Here is a 19,551-nt window from a genome sequence, read left to right as displayed (position 1 = left end):
CCGTGTGGGCCCGGAGTATCAGAAGCAGCTATGTGGGATGTGTGGGAATTTCAATGGCAATCCCATGGATGATAAGGTCCTGCCCAGTGGGGAGAGAGCCAGGAACAACACACAGTTCGGGAACGCCTGGATTTCTGACACCAGCCCTCCAGGGTATGTTTGTTTATCCCCTAGCCACCTTTTTCTACAGAAAGGGAAAAAATACCAGCATCCTGACAGAGACGTGAAGGGTTCCTGGCGGGGCTGGAAAATCTAAGAATAGCTCAGCAAACTGGGATTTGGTATTCAGGGCCGGGAGCTGGGGGTGGGGCTGGACCAGACCTGGGGGCAGAGTGGAGCTGGGTAGTGCTCCCTCCCTGCCCCCATAGGGGTGGACGGGGTCCTGCTGCACCCCCCTGAACATTCCTCCATGCCCCCCTTGGGGGTGCGACCCACAGTTTTGGGACCACGGATCTCACTAGACAAGACTGACACAGGGCAGAGGAAAGGGGTTGAACACACAAGTGGAGGGGAAAATGTGATGTTAGCAAACAGCATGTTAATTCCATGATTTTCTTGGGGGTATGGAGGTGGGTTTGGTTAGGAGGGGATTAGCTAAAAATGAAGAGAAGAGAATGAGAGGGACAGGGCAGGGGAGGAGAAGAAGTAGGTGCAGGTGTGGGGTGAAACTGAGAGTGAAGACACCTTGAGGTGCTAAAACTAAGTGATTGGGCAACAAATTGCAAATGATATTTAATGTAAAGTAATGCACATTGGGAAAAATAACCCTGATTATACATACAATATGATGGGGGTTAATTTAGCTACAACTGATAAGGAGAAACATATTGGAATCATCGTGGATAGTTCTCTGCAGACGTCCACATAGTGTGCAATGCCAGTCAAAAAGCAAATGGGATGTTAGGAATCATTTAAAAAGGGATCGAGAATAAGACGGAGAATATCTTATTGCCCTTATATAAATCCATGGTACGCCCACATATTGAATACTGAGTACAGATGGGGTCCCCTCATCTCAAAAAATATATACTAGCATTAGAAAAGGTTCGGAGAAGGGCAACTAAAATGATTAGGGGTTTGGAACGGGTCCCATATGAGGAGAGATTAAAGAGCTAGGACTTTTCAGCTTGGAAAAGAGGAGACTAAGGGGGGATATGATAGAGGTCTATAAAATCATGAGGGGTGTGGAGAAAGTGAATAAGGAAAAGTTATTTACTTGTTCCCATAATATAAGAACTAGGGGCCACCAAATGAAATTAATGGGCAGCAGGTTTAAAACAAATAAAAGAAAGTTCTTCTTCACACAGCGCACAGTCAACTTGTGGAACTCCTTGTCTGAGGAGGTTGTGAAGGCTAGGACTATAACAGGGTTTAAAAGATAACTAGATAAATTAATGGAGGTCAAGTCCATTAATGGCTATTAGCCAGGATGGGCAAGGAATGGTGTTCTTAGCCCCTGTCTGTCAGAGGGTGGTGATGGATGGCAGGAGAGAGATCACTTGATCATAACCTGTTAGGTTCACTCCCTCTGGGGCACCTGGCATTGGCCACCATCGGTAGACAGGATACTGGTCTGGATGGATCTTTGGTCTGACCCAGTATGGCCGTTCTTATGTTCTTATGAGGACACAGGAGGGTTGGGCCAAACAACCCATCAGCACAAGCACAAAATGAAGACCCAGAGCTCTAGACAGTTCTGAGTGTCCACATGACCAGATGTCCCTGCTTTGGATGCTTCTGCTGCTGCTCCTACTGGCTGGAGTCTCCAGCCTACAAGTGGCCTGTTCCCTTGGGCTTCTGGGAACGCAGTTTCCATATTTCCCTGCTGTTGTTTGTAGAGCACTGATACCCAGAAGCCCCCAAGGACAGCGTGGGCCATGTTACACTTGAGTCTTAGACCAGGGTTTCTCAACCCTGGATCATGACCCAGTCACCATTTCAAAATTTGTGTGGTGGGTCTGGCCTGTTGGAGCTGACTGAGCTCAGTTCCATGCTCTGTGCACTACAGCCTTGGCGTCACTGCTCTGGTAAGGTTTGCCAGACTGCACTGATGAGGGGCTGGCTGGGTCACATTTGTGGGAGTTGTGCCCCAACCAGGTGTGTGGGGGCGCTGCACCACTCTTTGAGATGTGACATGCCAGAGGGGCAGCTGGGCCAAACCTGAGTGGTGGCGCAACCCCAGAAGTCACAAAGCCCGGAACAGAAAGTCCAGCTCAGCCAGCCCCATTGGATTGGAACCACAGGAGTCAGTGCTGTGGGGAGGAGGGGCTCTGCAACCCCCACAGGGCCTCCCACCCCCACCCTATACCCCTCCAGGGAAAGAACCCAGCTTCCCCTCCACCAGCCTATTTAGTGGGTTGTGATAGGCCATCAACATTTACACTTGAGTCTGGAGCCCGGAAAGGTTGATAGCCACAGCGGTGGAGTTCATGAACTGGCTGCTTGTAAGAACGGCCAGACTGGGTCAGGCCAATGGTTCATCTAGCTCAGCCTCCTGTTTTCCAACAGTGGCCACTGCCAGGCGCTTCAGAAGGAATGAACAGAGCAGGCAGCTGTGGAGTGATCCATCCCCGATTGTCCACTCCCAGCATCTGGCAGTCAGAGGCTTAAGCCATCTTGGCTAATAGCCAATGATGGACCTGTCCTCCAATGAAAGTGGGAGAAGGTTCCTTTGGTGCCCAGGCTGTGCTCATTAATGTCAATGGGCAGAACTCCCAGGAATTCAATGGTGCAGGATCAGGCCCTTTTTTACGTTAGGTTCCCTTTACTTCAAGAGGCAGAGGATTGGGGTGAAGACTTCCCAGGGTCCCCTGCAGCATCTGGCAAAATCTGAGAAGCTTGCCCTGCAGGTGAGTTTCACACTGGACTCTGCTATTCACAACGTCAGTTTCTGATGAAAAGCTAAAATCAAAGTAATGAAGTACTCACTAAAAATGTGAATGCGGAATGCATCAACATGCTATATCAGGGACTGTCCTGTGCTCCCGTGTGCATCCTGACTCTTTAGCAAGATGAGAGAAAAAACCTTGTAACCATTATTCACGTGACTCTTCCAGGTGTACGAATGACACCAGCAACATTGTGCCTTGTCCAAAATTACACGTGTTCCAGCAACTGTGTGGGATCCTTACGAACCGCTCGGGACCTTTCTCTGAGTGTCACTGGCATGAGAGCCCATCTCCTTACTATGAGTCCTGTATCTACGACCTTTGTCAGTATGGCCTGGGCAATCGCATGCTATGTGCCGCGATCGAATCTTACGATGAGATATGCACCATTGTCGGTGTGAAAATGGCCAACTGGAGACCACGGATGGGATGCAGTAAGTGATAAGGGGTCTTTGCTTTTATTTAAAATGGCTATTCCCTGTCTATGGTATCCCAGCTCTACAATGAACTATTGACTGTGTGAATGTGATACAGTGTTCTCGAAAGTCAGGGCCCTGACATACCAGCAGTGCAAAACACAAGCAGCATTTCCACAATGTGCACATGCAACACAATTGTCACAGCTTCCCCAATTCCAGCGTAAAGAGGAGGGAAGGAGCAATACCAGACTACGTCAGAAGGTGGATACACTTTCTTGTCTGATTCCAAATCCAAAGAAGTACTTGTGGCACCTTAGAGACTAACAAATTTATTTGAGCATAAGCTTTCGTGAGCTACAGCTCACTTCTGTAGCTCACGAAAGCTTATGCTCAAATAAATTTGTTAGTCTCTAAGGTGCCGCAAGTCCTCCTGTTCTTTTTGCGAATACAGACTAACATGGCTGCTACTCTGAAACAAATCCAAAGGTTTACTTTTCATGGGAATAGGAAGTGGGTGCAGAAGCTGAGATCAGAACTGTCCCTTTTCCACTCTAGGTACTCCATCCATGCCGCTTCTCTCTGTTTTCTTGCCTGATACTCATACAAATATATAGGAAGAGTAATACTCCCCAGAGGGCAGATTCTGTTTGTAGTGAATTCACAAGTGCTGATGGTTTCTCTTGCTCTGGTTTTAGCCCTGAGAAGCAAGTGAAGATGAACTTAACTTTCAGATGAAAAATGGAGAAAAGACAGTTAGGGCTTGTGCATCAGTCTGGGGCTGTTTCTGAAGTGCTGGCAAGGAATTCATGCACAGGTCTCTTGATTCTTCTAGGTTTCACTTGCCCAGCCAAGAATTCTTTTGACTTCTGTGGCCCTGCCTGCCCTGCCACATGTGCCAACCTTAGTGCACCCCTGCTCTGCACAAAGCCCTGCGTGGCGGGATGCTTCTGCAGGGAAGGCTATGTTCTGGACGCTGGACGCTGTGTGCCTGTGAGCCGGTGTGGCTGCATGTTGAATGGTCAGTATCACCAGTTGGGAGAGGAGGTGATCCTGACAGACACCTGCCGCAGGAAATGCAGCTGCCGGCAGCCTGCCCAGCCGATGGAGTGCCAGGATCATGGCTGCGGGACTCTGGAAATATGCAGCATTGTGAATGGCATCCGAGGCTGTTACCCTGTGACGTTCGGCACTTGCTGGGTATTCGGCCACTCCCACTACACCACATTTGATGGAGTCATATTTGATTATCAAGGAGCCTGCAAATACACTCTAAGCAAGTATTGTGGCCCCCCTGGAAACCTCCCAGACTTTGCTGTCAATGTGGAGAATGAGCACAAAGGATCCATCGCGGTGTCCTGGATACGCCTGGTGGAGCTAGATGTCTATGGAGAGCATATTGCTATAGTGGCAGGACAGTATGGTCAAGTGCAGGTAAGAGCATTTCACAGATTTGAAGAAATTGATCTCTTCTGTGCTGAACGGATTTAAGGGAGGAAATGTAGGTCCAGGAAAATCATAACTGGGAGAAGCCTTAAATATGCTCCTCTTCCATGTATGTGGGTGACAAGAACTGCTACTAAGGTAAGCCAGTGCTTCAGTCTTGCTCTAAATTTTGTCAGGTTGTCTTCAAAACCCTCATTCATTAATGACCTGGATGAACAAACTGCCAAGCTGGCTATAGTTCTGGTTTGCAAAGGGGATGGAATATAGAGCAGGGCAGAAAAACAAATACCCGAAACATACAGAACGATCCTAGGATATAGACAATAAAAGTGATGAAGCTAGAAAAAGCTAGAAATCCGGGCTGCCTGTTGGCATGACAATGAATGCACCAGGCTTGGGGAGAGGGGATTAATGCACACACTTGTCTTGCTTTCCCCCTAGGTGAATGGATCCCTGGTCAATCTGCCCATGGTCCTTGCATCAGGTAAACTCTATGCCTATTTCAGCGGCTCGTCTGCTGTGCTCCAGACCGACTTTGGCCTCTCTGTGTCCTACGACTGGTCCCACTCTGTGTTGGTTTCTGTTTCTGAGATCTACTTCGGGTCACTGTGTGGACTCGGTGGGGATTTCAATGGGAACCAGAGTGATGATTTCCGGACCCCAAATGGTTCTGTGGTCCATGACGCTGTCACCTTTGGCAATAGCTGGAAGGCTGCTGATTCCCCTTTTCATTGCACGGCCGTTGGGCTCCCAGCCCAATGTAACGAAGCAGAAGTAGCCCAGTACAGATCTCAGAACTACTGTGGGATCATCGCAGACACTGCTGGACCTTTTAAAGAGTGTAACCAGCTGGTTGATGCTCAGATCCATTTGGAGAACTGCTTGAGGGATGTGTGTGTGACTCAGGGCAGCCGCGAGACCCTGTGTGAAGTGCTTCGCAGTTATGCCCAGCAGTGCCAAAGTCGTGGCATTGCCATTGAGCCATGGAGACAGTGGGCTGGATGCGGTAAGCAGACGAGTCCTAATATATCGAGAGTGTTACCTCAGACTCCCCAAATCTTCTTTGTTTCCTTGGTCTGATCCACAGTCCATTGAAATCAAGGGAGTTTTTCCACTGATTTCAATCAGATTTGGCTCAGGCCCCATTGAATCACAGGAACACAGTGGGTATAAGAGGATTGGGGAGGCTAAACATCCCCAAATGGGGCAAGAAATGCCACTACCCCACCACATTTGGAGCGCTGCTGCCAGAAGCTACCAAGAAGTTGGGTCTGCTGGTGCCCGGACTATGGCCCCAGCCATGCTCCATCGCAAAACCCTGCCCCTGCTTGGCCTCTTTCCCCCTTTTCCCCACCCCCACTTCACTTCTTCCCACCCGCACTGCACCTCTTTCCCCCGAGCCCCTCCATCTGCCGCTCATTTCTCTCCTCCCCCCACCATCGCTCACCCTTACTGCAGGAGGGGGCAGAAAGGAATGAGCGGCAGGCGGATGAGGAGGGTCTCAGGGGCACAGAGGAGCAAGCAGCAGGTGGAGGAGCCTCAAGGGAGGGGGAAGAGAGGAGCGGGGCCTCGGGGGAAGAGGCGAAGCGGAATGGGTGGGGGTCTCGGGGTAGGGGCGAAGAGGAGCAGGTGGGGGGGGGGGTTTAACGGGGTTCCTGCAGGACCCTCCTGGCTCCTGCCCTCGCTGGGCTGAGAAAGTCACACAGAGACCTTGGTGCAGTGCTCACCTGGTGCTTTTATTTACAAATTGTGTTCCCACCACCTTTCCACCACACACATAGTCCCCTTCTTACAGTCCACCAGCAGGAAACCGGGGAAAGCTACTTCTCTCTGCTTCCCCTCACTGCCTTTCCTCTAGTGCAGCTCACAGCCTTTCCAGCTCCTCCCCTGGCTTCCTTCCCCTGGGGCTTTTAACCAGCCCCAGCCTGACAAGGCAGCAGCTGTTCCAGCTTCCCCAGTCAGGGCCAGGTGATCTACCAGCTCCAATTCACCTCCCTTAATTGGAGCTGGAGTGACAGAGGGTTGGCTAAGCAGGTTTCTGCTTAGCACCCTGTGACACGGGGCCTCAGGGAGAGGGTGAAGCGAAGCGAGCGGGGGACGCCTTGGGGCGCAGCGGGGGCGGGCGGGCCATGGGGCCATGGTCTGGGTGCCGGTTCCACCTCCCACTTCTAGGAAGCTTCCAACGCTCGTGGCCAGCCTCTCCAAATGCAAGAGTCATGTGCCGTCTATGCCAACGCTGCTTCCTGTTTCTGCAAGCAATCTCTCTGTCAGGGTGGAAGGAAGTTAGGGTTACACAGCTGCTTTGGTGCCAGTGAGAATTTAAAGCTGAAATGAAACAAACTAGACTTGCCAATTGGATAAGTGTTGTAATCAGAATTGGAATTGGAAATTAATTAGGGTAACCCCTTTTTATTGAGTCCAGGGAGCATTGGTCTACTAGGAAAAAGAAAAGGAGTACTTGTGGCACCTTAGAGACTAACAAATTTATTAGAGCATAAGCTTTCGTGAGCTACAGCTCACTTCATCGGATGCATTTGGTGGAAAAAACAGTCTCGTTTTTTTCCACCAAATGCATCCGATGAAGTGAGCTGTAGCTCATGAAAGCTTATGCTCTAATAAATTTGTTAGTCTCTAAGGTGCCACAAGTCCTCCTTTTCTTTTTGAGAATATAGACTAACATGGCTGCTACTCTGAAACTAGTCTACTAGGGTTTACACTCGGTTCCTTTCTAACCAGCTTGTACCTTGATCACGCTCACAATGCTCAGGTTATTCTTAACCAATCAACAAGTAATTGATTCACCCAGAACCACCTCAGTATGCTGTCAGCAGTTCACCAATCAAGGGTAGACACAACCAATATTCTGAATACACCACTTCAGCCTTACAAGTGATTGTCATAGACTATGGTTCAGGCTCAGCAGTTGTACCAAGGAGCAATCCAAATCACCAAGGTTTCTTATTAAATGTACTTATGATCATCAATTGTTTAGTACTTTTTAATACATTTATTACAATTCTAGTGCCTCTCCAAGGAGCAAGGATACACATGTCTTCAAGGCACTTTCAGGAGTGTGGTCCCTGCTATTTGAATGCGTGACAAAGCTCTGTCCTTGCCTCTCTGGGTCCTGCGTTTCATGGCGGATTTCGCTAGCCTCAGAGGCTCACTGTGACCCTCCACATAACCCTTCTGTCTCTAGAGACAAGGGTCACAGTCTACTGAGCCATTTTCATCATAAGCCAGCAAGGGAGGTGAGGAGAAGTTATCCTTCCTTGCACAGTCTCTGTTGTCTCCCAGTCTCAGTGATTAATCAGGAGGCAAAGTGGGGGGAACCTGGGCCCACCTTCTACTCCGGGCTCCAGCCCAGGGACCCTAATAGTATCAGCTATGGTAGCTGACCTTTTAGAAACATGACATGTACAATTCCCTGGGCTACTTCCCCCATGGCAGCCCTCACTTCCTCAAGCTCCACTTCACCCTTATTTCAGGGCCTCCTTCCTTGTGCCTGATATGGTGTGTACTACTCAGTCTCTCCAACAGCACAGCTTCCTCCCACAGCTCCTGACATGCCCACCCACCTGACTGACTGGGAGGCTTTTAACTAGTCTCAGCCAGCCCCTGATTGTCTTCAGGGGTCCCAATCAGCCTAGCCTTCTCCCTGCTTTCTGGAAAGTTCTTAATTGGCCCCAGGTGTCTTAATTGACCTGGAGCAGCTGCCATTTCATTTATCCTGGTACCAGGAATTTGTTTAGCCTGGAGCTAATATATCTATCTCCCACTACTTTTCTATAGCCATCTGTCCTTGTCCCATCACAAATGGTTTGGTGTGAAAAGGACAAGTTTAAAGTATCAAAAGTAATTTCTTAAAGTTATTGTTTTAAATCTCTCTTAAGCCAGTTTGCTTGGATTTATTAAGGAGGGCCGGCATATTGTATTAGTCAGTTAAAATCCAAAAGGGGGTTCCTTGATGTTTCATTGAAGAGCGTAGACTCAACAAGCTAACCTTCACTCATTTATATTAAAGAATAGAAGGAGAAGTCCAATCCTTGAAATGAAATCTCACTGCCTCTTCTTGTCCTTTTAACCCTGGAATAAGAGAGAGTCCTTTCCACATGGCTGCACAGTTGCACTTCTGGATTCAGCTGCTTATTTGGGGGTTCAGTCAGCTCTTCTTGGCCTTCTGACCCAACCTGGACAGGAGAAGATGTTGTCTGCAGGGGTTCAGCAAGCTCTGGGGTCATAGGCACCGACTCCATGGATGTTCCGGGGCTGGAGCACTCATGGAAAAAAAAAGGGTGCCCAGCACCCATCAGCCACAGCGGTTTGGCAGCACTGCCGCCGATCAGCTGTTTGGCGACACCCCGATTTGCTAATCAGGGGTGCCACCAAACCTCTGCTCTGCGACACGCCAAACAGATGATTTGCGGCCAGGTGGGAGGGTGGAGAGCAGCGAGCGGCAGGCAGGCGGGGGCCTAGAGGAGAGGGTGGAGCAGGGGTGGGAAGAGGTGAAGAAAGGGCAGGGCCTTTAGGGGAGGGAGCAGAATGGGAACGGGAAGAGGCGAAGCAAGGGCAAGGGGGAGGGGTCGGAGCCAGGGCAGGAAGATGCCGAGCAAGGGTGGGGCTTTGGGTGAAGGGGTGGTTTGGGGTAGGGGCCTCGGGGCAGAGCGGGGATGGAGCACTCCTGGAGAAAAGTAGACATCAGCACTTATGTCTGGGGTCACAGACGGTGGGCAGTTTTATTTACATTTATTTGAGCATAAGCTTTCGTAAGCTACAGCTCACGTCATCGGATGCATTTGGTGGAAAATACAGTGGGGAAATGTATATACACACACAGAGAACATGAAACAATGGGTTTTATCATACACACTGTAAGGAGAGTGATCACTTAAGATGAGCTATTACCAGCAGGAAGGGGGGGAGAAGGAGGAAAACCTTTTATGGTGATAATCAAGGTGGGCCATTTCCAGCAGTTAACAAGAACATCTGAGGAACAGTGGGGGGAGAAATAACATGGGGAAATAGTTTTACTTTGTGTAATGACCCATCCACTCCAGTCTCTATTCAAGCCTAAGTTAATTGTATCCAGTTTGCAAATTAATTCCAATTCAGCAGCCTCTCGTTGGAGTCTGTTTCTGAAGTTTTTTTATTGAAGGATAGCCACTCTCAGGTCTGTAATCGAGTGACCGGAGAGATTGAAGTGTTCTCCGACTGGTTTTTGAATGTTATAATTCTTGACGTCTGATTTGTGTCCATTTATTCTTTTACGTAGAGACTGTCCAGTTTGACCAATGTACATGGCAGAGGGGCATTGCTGGCACATGATGGCATATATCACATTGGTAGATGCACAGGTGAACGAGCCTCTGATAGTGTGGATGATGTGATTAGGCCCTATGATGGTGTCCCCTGAATAGATATGTGGACAGAGTTGGCAACGGGCTTTGTTGCAAGGATAGGTTCCTGGGTTAGTGGTTCTGTTGTGTGGTGTGTGGTTGCTGGTGAGTATTTGCTTCAGGTTGGGGGGCCGTCTGTAAGCAAGGACTGGCCTGTCTCGCAAGATCTGTGAGAGTGATGGGTCGTCCTTCAGGATAGGTTGTAGATCCTTGATGATGCGTTGGAGAGGTTTTAGTTGGGGGCTGAAGGTGATGGCTAGTGGCGTTCTGTTATTTTCTTTGTTGGGCTTGTCCTGTAGTAGGTGACTTCTGGGTACTCTTCTGGCTCTGTCAATCTGTTTCTTCACTTCAGCAGGTGGGTATTGAAGTTGTAAGATTGCTTGATAGAGATCTTGTAGGTGTTTGTCTCTGTCTGAGGGGTTGGAGCAAATGCGGTTATATCGTAGAGCTTGGCTGTAGACAATGGATCGTGTGGTGTGATCTGGATGAAAGCTAAAGGCATGTAGGTAGGAATAGCAGTTCCTCAGACGTTCTTGTTAACTTCTGGAAATGGCCCACCTTGATTATCACCATAAAAGGTTTTCCTCCTCCCCCCCCCACTTCCTGCTGGTAATAGCTCCTCTTAAGTGATCATTCTCCTTACAGTGTGTATGATAAAACCCATTGTTTCATGTTCTCTGTGTGTGTATATAAATCTCCCCATTGTATTTGCCACTGAATGTATTCGATGAAGTGAGCTGTAGCTCACAAAAGCTTATGCTCAAATAAATTTGTTAGTCTCTAAGGTGCCACAAGTACTCCTTTTCATATTTCTTCAGTGCTTCCTTTAGTTGGAGCATTTGAGTCATTTCATGGACTGTATGTTAGTATTTGCCTCAACTATGGGATCACTCCTTTTTAAGACATTTCTCTTAATATTCAAGCATTATACTCTGGTTAGGTGCTAATATCATTCAACATTCTTTTTTTCCTTCTAGTGCTGTACAATTCCTATCACTTCTACAGTGTAATAATTTACAAAGAAAACAAGCAAAACCCCTTAATGTCTTCTAAATCTAACAGACATGCTCCATATGTTCTTGGACTATACCTAATACTTTTCACATCACATCTTTCAAGCTTATTGTAAGATAGGAGACATGACATTGGAAGAATAAGACAGATTATTCATGAGGAGAGTTGTAACTCTGATTCCCAAGGCAGACAAATAGCATTAGTCAGTTAAAATCCAAAAGAGGGCTTCTTGATGTTTCACTGAAGAACATAGGCTCAATAAACTAACCCTCATTTATTCATAGAATCATACAACCACTGGGTTAGACGGGACCACAAGGGTCCTCTTCTAACCCCATGTCAAGATGCAGGATTTGTTGTGTCTAAACCATCCAAGACAGGTGGCTCCAGCCTCCTTTTGAAAACCTCCAGTGAATGAGCTTCCTCAACTTCCCAAGGCTTGGTTCCATTTTCCTACTGTTCTTACAGATAGGAAGTTTTTCCTGAGATTTAATCTAAATCTGCTCTGATGTAGTTTGAATCCATTGCCTGTTGCCCTGCCCTCTGTGTCAAAAGAGAACAACTTTTCTCCATCTTTTTTATGGCAGCCTTTCAATATTTAAAGACTGCTATCTTGTCTCCTCTTAATCTCCTCATTTCTAAACTAAATATACCCAGTTCCTTCAGCCTTTGCTCCTGTGGCTTGCTTTCCATCCCTTTGATCATCTTTGTCACTCACCTCTGGATCCTTTCCAGTTTCTCTACATCCTTTCCAGGGGTGAAAGTAAGATAAAAGACTTACTAGTATGGGAGCCAAACTCTGGGCCCCTGCAAGGGGTGGGGCCTCGGGCGGAAAGGGCAGGGCTGGGGGGGGTCAGCCTTCCCCAGCCAGCCTTCCATGCTTCCCAGCACCACCCGAGACTCCAGCAGCGATTTAAAGGGCCCGGGGCTCCGGCCACTTCCGCAGTAGCAACAGCCGGGATCCCCAGGCCCTTTTAAATCACCAGATCCCAGGGCAGCTGCCCCTTTTACACCCCCTCCATCAGCAGCCCTTGTGGGAGGGGACAAAAGGGGCAGCGATGTTAAAGCATTTTAACGTCGGCTGTGTACAGGCCGGTACCAGCGGCCACTTCCTATTGGTACATCGTACCGGCCCACTCTCACATCCGATCCTTTCTATCCATTGGTGACCAAAACTGGACACCATCCTCCAGCTGAACCCTAGCCAGCGCCGAGTAGAGATGTACTGTCACCTCCCATGACTTGCAGGCTGTGCCTCTGGTAATGCAACCTAAAATTGCATTTGCTTCTTTTGCAACAACATCACATTGCTGACTCATGTTGAGGTTGTGATCCACCACAACTCCCAGATCCTTCTCAGCAGTGCTGCTGCCAATCCAGTTAACCCCCATTGTGTATTTGTGCATTTTAGCACCTTATATTTGTCTTTGTTGAATTTCATTTTGTTGTCTAGAGCCCAGTTCTCCAATTTATCTGTATTTTAGCTCTATCCCTCTATAGTGTTGGCAACCTCCTCTAGATTTGTGTGGCCTGCAAATTTGATCAGTCTGCTCTCTAGTACTGAATCTAAGTAATTAATAAAGATGTTAAGCAATACCGGATCCAGAACAGATCTCTGTGGGATCCCACTTGAGACCTCCATCCAATCTCACTAATAGTTACTTTTTGTTTGTGGTTGTTTAACCAGTTATGTATCCACTTAATGGTAGCTCCGCCAAACCCGCATTTCTTCAGCTTACCTATCAGAATGTCATGTGGGACAAAAGCCTTACTGAAGTCCAGGTATATTATGTCCACCACATTCCCCCCAGCCATCAAACCAGTTACCCTGTCAAAAAAGGAAATCAAGCTGGTTTGGCATGATTTGTTCTTGATAAATCCATGCTGGCTGCTAGTGATCACCCCTTTATCCTCCAGGTATTCACAAATAGAATGTTTCATACATTGCTCTAGTGTCTTCCTGGGTATCGAGGTCAAGGTGACCTGTCTATAGTTCCCTGGTGTCACAGAGTCACCGGGTCAGTGCTCTGGAACTACTCTATACGAAGCCAGTCAGGACTCTGGTGTAGCATGCCTTTTCTCTCTGAGCCTATTGTCACAAGGGCAAGAAGCTCACACAGCTTTGACCTTCCTGGGTCTGACCTTGGAGCATTCAGCATCCCCTTCCTCCCCATGTGCGTTCTGCAGCAAGTCCGCCCAGGCAGGGCTCTTGGGGATGCCAGACGGCCCTGCACCCCAACTCCTGCAGTCAGCAGTGACTCTCAGCCAGCATGTAGAACAGAAGGTTTATTAGTTGGCAGGAACACAGCGTAGAACAGAGCTTGCTATCACAGTGACTTTCAGCCAAGTTCATCTTGGGAAGTTCTGGTCCAGATGACCTGGGCTCCCCCTCTTCCAGTCCTCCAAGCACACTGCCAGCTTCCAGCAACCTGACCTCAGACACCCCCTTTGCTCCTCCTCCTCCTCTTTGTCCTGCTTCCCAGGCAAAAGGTGTCACCTGGTCGCACCCCACTCCTGGGTCTCAGGTTATGAAGGGCATCGCTATAGGTGCAGACCACTGGGCAACCTCACCTGCCCCAAGGGCCTCAGCAAAAATCACACACCCAATTCCCACCACCGAAATATTGGTGCTGTACCCAGGGAACGGAGGTACACACAGTATTAGTATAGGACAGTAAGACTCACGTGCAACATAACAAGATGAATAAAACCCCACTTTGTCACACCTGTCTTCTCCTTTTTCCCTTTTTTAAAGATGGGCACTGCATTAGCCCTTCTCCAGTGTTCTGGGACCTCTCCTGTCATACAGGAGCTTGCAAATATTATTGCCAGTGGCTCTGAGATTTCTTCAGCTAATTCCTTCAACACCCTCGTGCGAATAGCATCCATCCCCACTAATTTCAATTCTTTCAAATTGGTCAGAAGATCTGTCATGTTCTTTACTTATCCTGATCTGCATCCCTTCCCCTTGTTGCCTATGGTAACTTTGCTAGTTGTCCAGTACGGTGACCAGATGTCCCGATTTTATATGGACAGTCCTGATATTTGGGGCTTTGTCTTATACAGGTACCTATTACCCCCCAACCCCATGTCCCAGTTTTTCACATTTGCTGTCTGGTCACCCTATTGTTCAGTCAAATGTTATATTTTGTGTGAAGACTGAAGCAACATAAGCACTGAGCAGCTCTGCCTTCCTATCATCTCCTGTTACCAGCTCACCTTCTCCATTAAGCAGTAGACCCACACTATCCTTGATCTTTCCTGTTTGTCTGACATTTGAAAGAACCCCTTCTTGTTCTCTCTTTTCTATATTAGAGAATAGAAGGAGCAATCTAATCTTTGGAATGAAATCTCACCACTTCTTTTTATCCTCTTAATCCTGCAATAAGGGAGACTCCTTTCCACACTGCTGGTCCAGGCATCAGTTGCACTTCTGGATTCAGCAGCTTATTTGGAGGGTTCAGTCTGCTCTTCTCAGCCTTGTGACCTGATCTGGACAAGGGGAGAGGTTGTCCACACGGGTTCAGCAAGCTCTGAGGTCACAGATGGTGTGCAGAGGCCTGAGGTTTATATACTCTGCTTTGAGGTTAGCTGGAGTGTGGCTACTCTGTTTCTATTGGCCATTTGCCAAATTGCGCTAAGTGGTCAGCTTCTGGTTTCTCTGTTATTTCCATCAGTGTCCAGTAGATGGGTTGGTATATAACACATTTCTTCACTGCTTCCTTAGTTGGAGCATTTCAGTCATTTCATGGATTATATTTTACCGTATGTCTACACTTAAAACACTGCATCAGCACAGCTGCACCAAAGTAATTCTGTAGTGTTGACCTGACCTTAGCATCGGCCCCAACAATAAATTGGCATCCCCTGTTTTTAAGGCAATGTATATACTACAGTTTATATCAGCATAACTTATGTCCCTCAGGGGTGCGAATAAACCATTCTCCTGCGCGACATAAGTTGCACTGACATAAGTGCTGTGTGGACAGCACTATTCTGGCAGGAGAGTTTCTCCCACTGACACAGCTATTGCCTCTCATGGATGTGATTTTATTATGTTGATGGGAGAGCTCTCTCCCATTGGCATAGAGACGTGGCAACCAGACGTGGTGCAGCTGCTTCTAGTGTAGACAAGCCCTCACACATTCCTCTTAATATTCCAGTGTTATACCCTGGCTTGGTGCTGATATCATTCAAAATTCTTTTTTTTCCTTCTAGTGCTATACAATTCCTTTCTCTTCTACAGTGCAACAATAATTTATATAGAAAGCAAACAAAATCTCTTGTCTTCTAAATCTAGCTCCGTACAGTCATAGAATCTCAGGGTTGGAAAGGACCTCAGGAGGTCATCTAGTCCAACCCCCTCCAAAGCAGGACCAATCCCCAATTTTTGCCCCATCCCTAAATGGCCCCCTCAAGGATTGAACTCACAACCCGGTGTTTAGCAGGCCAATGCTCAAACCACTGAGCTATCCTTCCCCCCATACAATCTTGCACTATATCTAATACTTTTCACATCCCATCTTCCAGGCTTATCATAGGATAGGAGACATTACACTGGAAGAACAAGACCGATTATTCATAAGGAGAGTTGCAAATCTGATTCCCAAGGCAGACAAAGGTACTATTTGGGATGGAGGCCAGATGGTTTGGATTTCTTTGGGTAACAGTTTGCTCCATTTGACCTTCAGTTTTCTGAGTCTCACATGAAGCAAGCTATTTCTAACTTACATTTTCTACACTTATCTCTGGTTCTTAGTTAACATATTTGAGCCAACAGAGTCCTCCACACAGGAAAGAGGAAAGTTATTCTTATCTCTGGCCTGGCAGGGGTTCTCTTGGGGCTTTGTCTAAACTGGACTTTCGTTGGTAAAACTTTTGTCATTCAGGGGTGTGGAAAAAAAACACACACCCTCGAACGACAAAATTTGTACTGACAAAAAGCACCAGCGTGAACAGCTCTTTATGGTCGGGAGAGCTCTCCTGCTGACAACGCTACAGCCTCTCATTGTGGGTGGGATTCCTTTGTCAGCGGGAGAGCTTTCTCCCGCCGGCAAAGAGCGGCTACACTGCGTGGCTTTTAGTGGCACGGCTGTAATGGTATAGCTGTGTCACTAAAAGGTGCGCAGTGTAGACATGGCCTTAGTTAGGCTAAGGGCTTGTCTACACTTACAGTGCTGCAGCAACACTGTAGTGCTTAATGAAGACGCTGCCTACACCACCTGGAGAGCTTCTCCCGCTGGCTTGGGTACTCCGCCTCCCCGAGAGGTGGTAGCAGTGTTGATGGGAGAAACTCTTCCAACGACATAGCGCTGTCTACAGCAGGAGTTCAGTCACTACAACTGTGTCTCTCAGGTATGGATTTCCCATAGTTATACCAGCAGACATTTGTACTGTAGACCAGAGTTAAGAGAGGTGGAGGTTAACAGTATGGTCTGGTCTCCACTATAGATTCATGTCAGTATACTTACACCGCTCAGGGCAAATCCGCACCCCGGAGTGGCGCAGTTATGCCAACCTAACCCCTGGTATAGACAGCGTTGACATAGCTACCATCTCTCGGAGAGGTGGATTCATTATGCCAGCTCAGCATAGGACTGTCTTCATTAAAGCTCTACAGACAACAGCATTTTAAGTGTAGACCTCCCCTATGTAAACAATGGGAGACCTTTGAGACATTAACAATAGTTGGAAGATTCCTTATCAGGCATCTGAGCTTTCCTTTCCTGGGAACTGTGTATTTTAACTTTAGCTTAGTTAATACTCCCCAAACGAGATGTCCCACCTGTTGTGATATGCCAATAAATTCTCATTGTCTTTAGCTTTGAGAAGAAGCTAAACGTTTCAAATAAGCATAAGGATAATTGTCACCAGCTAGTTAAAAGGACAGAGGGAGAAGAAGTACATTCACTGTACAGTGTAAAAAGAACAGAAGTACTTGTGGCACCTTAGAGACTAGCAAATTTATTAGAGCATAAGCTTTCGTGAGCTACAGCTCACTTCATCGGATGCAGTGAGCTGTAGCTCATGAAAGCTTATGCTCTAATAAATTTGTTAGTCTCTAAGGTGCTACAAGTACTCCTGTTCTATTTACGGATTCAGACTAACACGGCTGCTACTCTGAAACTGTACAGTGTGTACACGTTAAAATATACTTTGAAACTATATTAACTACAGTTACCAGCTCTCTGAAGCAGGATCTCAGGGTCTACCTTTCTCTTCTACCTTCCATTACTGGTCTCACAAAGTGTCACACAATGCAATGAGTTAAATACCAGCCAGAGAGGGATTCAACATGTAAATAGAGAGCACTGAAAATAGATAACAAACCAGATCCAGATTTCATTGAGCAACCTAATGGCAGCTGGGATGCTTGTTTATCGCTCACTCTTAGAAAATGCTACAGGACCTTTTAGTGCTATCTGAATAACTATGAGACGGGTACTAAGGCCAGTCTGTCACCTTAATGGGTGCGCTGGGAAATGGTACTGAGTGCAGCATCCCTCCCTAGGACTGTCTGCAGAGTCATCACTGGGTATGAATCCAAGGGAGGGGAGGGACTTGGATGGACATATTACTAGCCCAGAGTAGAAGCCACTACTGATGCTGTAGTGACATACTGATATTTATTGGCTAGGCTATTAGCTCTGCCTGGAACTTGATCCTAAGAGAGGAGTGTTGCTTGTAAGGAGAAACCCTAGATTTTTAGCATGAAAATTATTTCTTAGGAAATGAAGGATCTGTCCTGCTCTCTGTATATTAAGTCTTTCCTCTGATCCCTGTTTTCATTGTTTGTCCTGGATTTTCTGCCTCCAGGGAGAAATCTCCAGGGAGGATTGATTCCCTGTAGCGTTCCTTCTGTATTTCTAACCACAGTTCTTCATGTCCCTTTCAGAGTTAACCTGCCCTGCCAACAGCCACTATGAGCTCTGTGGACCTTCCTGCCCGGCCTCGTGTGCCCACCCAGCTGTGCCCTCCCACTGCCGGACTGCATGTGAAGAAGGGTGCCAGTGTGACCCTGGCTTTGTGCTGAGTGGCACTGACTGTGTGCCTCCAGAGCAGTGCGGCTGCACCCACAATGGCAGATACCACCTGGCAGGGGAAAGCTTCTGGGAAAGAGAAAATTGCCAGAGATTGTGCAGATGTGACGGCTCCTCCCACACTGTCCAGTGCTCCCGCTCCTCAGCCTGTGCCCCTGGGGAATTCTGTGGCACTCGAAAGGGGGTTTATGGGTGCCATGAGCGAACCAACGGCATCTGCTGGGCTTCTGGTCTGCCCCATTATACTACGTTTGATGGGAAGCGATACAATTCCCAGGGCACCTGCAAATATGTCTTTGCTGAACTGTGTGGGGCATCAAAGTCCTTACCCTTCTTCAGAGTGGAAGTGAAGAATGGAAACCTGCCCCATGTTCCTGTGGCTGTGACCTCGGAGGTGTTTGTCCTTGTGAACAAGACTGAGATCCATCTGCAGAGAGGGCAGCACGGGACAGTCAAGGTAATTCCATGGGGCTAGTTCTCCCTGGGAAAGCACTTAATCAAAGAAATGAAATTGGGGGAAAAGTCATTTCCCAGTAGTTGTTAGTTTGTTCCCACTTTCCTGAATACACCAGTCAGTGCCTAACTTTCCTCTGAGCTGCAAAGGCTATCAAGGGCCGCACAAGTGGGAAGAGGTGCCCCTTCCCCGGCCCAGCCTAGCTGGAGCTGCTACAGCCAGGAAAAGTCACCTTTCCCCCAGCCCGGCCCAGCTGGAGCTGCCCTGGCTGGAGAGAGGAGCCCCTCCCCTGGCCTGGCCCCAAGCCGCTGCGCCGAGGGAGGGCTGGGGGGAGTCCTCTCTACCCACTGCAGCCCCAGGACAGCCTGCACCCCAAACCCTTCATCCCCGGCCCCACCCCAGAGCCCACACCCCCAGCTGGAGCCCTCACCACCCTGCACCCCAAACTTCTGCCCCAGCCCTGAGCCCCCTCCCACACTCCAAACCCCTTATCCCTGGCCCTATTGCAGAGCTCGCAACCCTACACCCCAACCCTCTGCCCTGGCCCTGAACCCCCTCCCAAACTCTGAACCCCTCGACTCCACCCCCACCACACATCATCTCCATATTGGTGCACATAACAAAATTAATTCCGCACATGCATGTAAAAAATTAGAGGGAACAGTGCCATTATTTCCCCTACAGCAGTCTGTTCAGCACTTTGTGACTAAACCATAATGCCCAGGACAGGTTTAGGGTTAGCTCAGATCTCACGTGCACACTAATTATTGTTTGTGTGCATGTTGTGCTGGATGCAAGGTAATCTCAACCTATTCAGCTTCTCAAAGGAAAGGTTAAGCAGAGTCTTGATCAGGCCTGTAAGTAGATAGAAGAAACCTGATTTTAGGGGCTCTTCAG

General features: G+C 48.1%; 1 protein-coding gene across 1 annotated transcript; it reads left to right on the top strand.

Annotated features, from left to right (window-relative positions):
- Nucleotides 1-4,725: 4,725 nt before the first annotated feature.
- On the top strand, nt 4,726-9,279 carry LOC122457440 (alpha-tectorin-like). Its single transcript, XM_043502316.1, has 2 exons — nt 4,726-5,756; nt 9,128-9,279. Exons 1-2 carry the CDS (start codon nt 5,219-5,221, stop codon nt 9,277-9,279), a joined length of 690 nt encoding a protein of 229 aa, XP_043358251.1. The 5' UTR covers nt 4,726-5,218.
- Nucleotides 9,280-19,551: the final 10,272 nt, after the last annotated feature.

This window comes from Dermochelys coriacea, chromosome 24 (genome assembly GCF_009764565.3).
Source record: "Dermochelys coriacea isolate rDerCor1 chromosome 24, rDerCor1.pri.v4, whole genome shotgun sequence".
Taxonomy (NCBI): domain Eukaryota; kingdom Metazoa; phylum Chordata; order Testudines; family Dermochelyidae; genus Dermochelys; species Dermochelys coriacea.
Note: the sequence above shows the minus strand (reverse complement) of the source record. Positions and strands in the feature narration are given on the sequence as shown.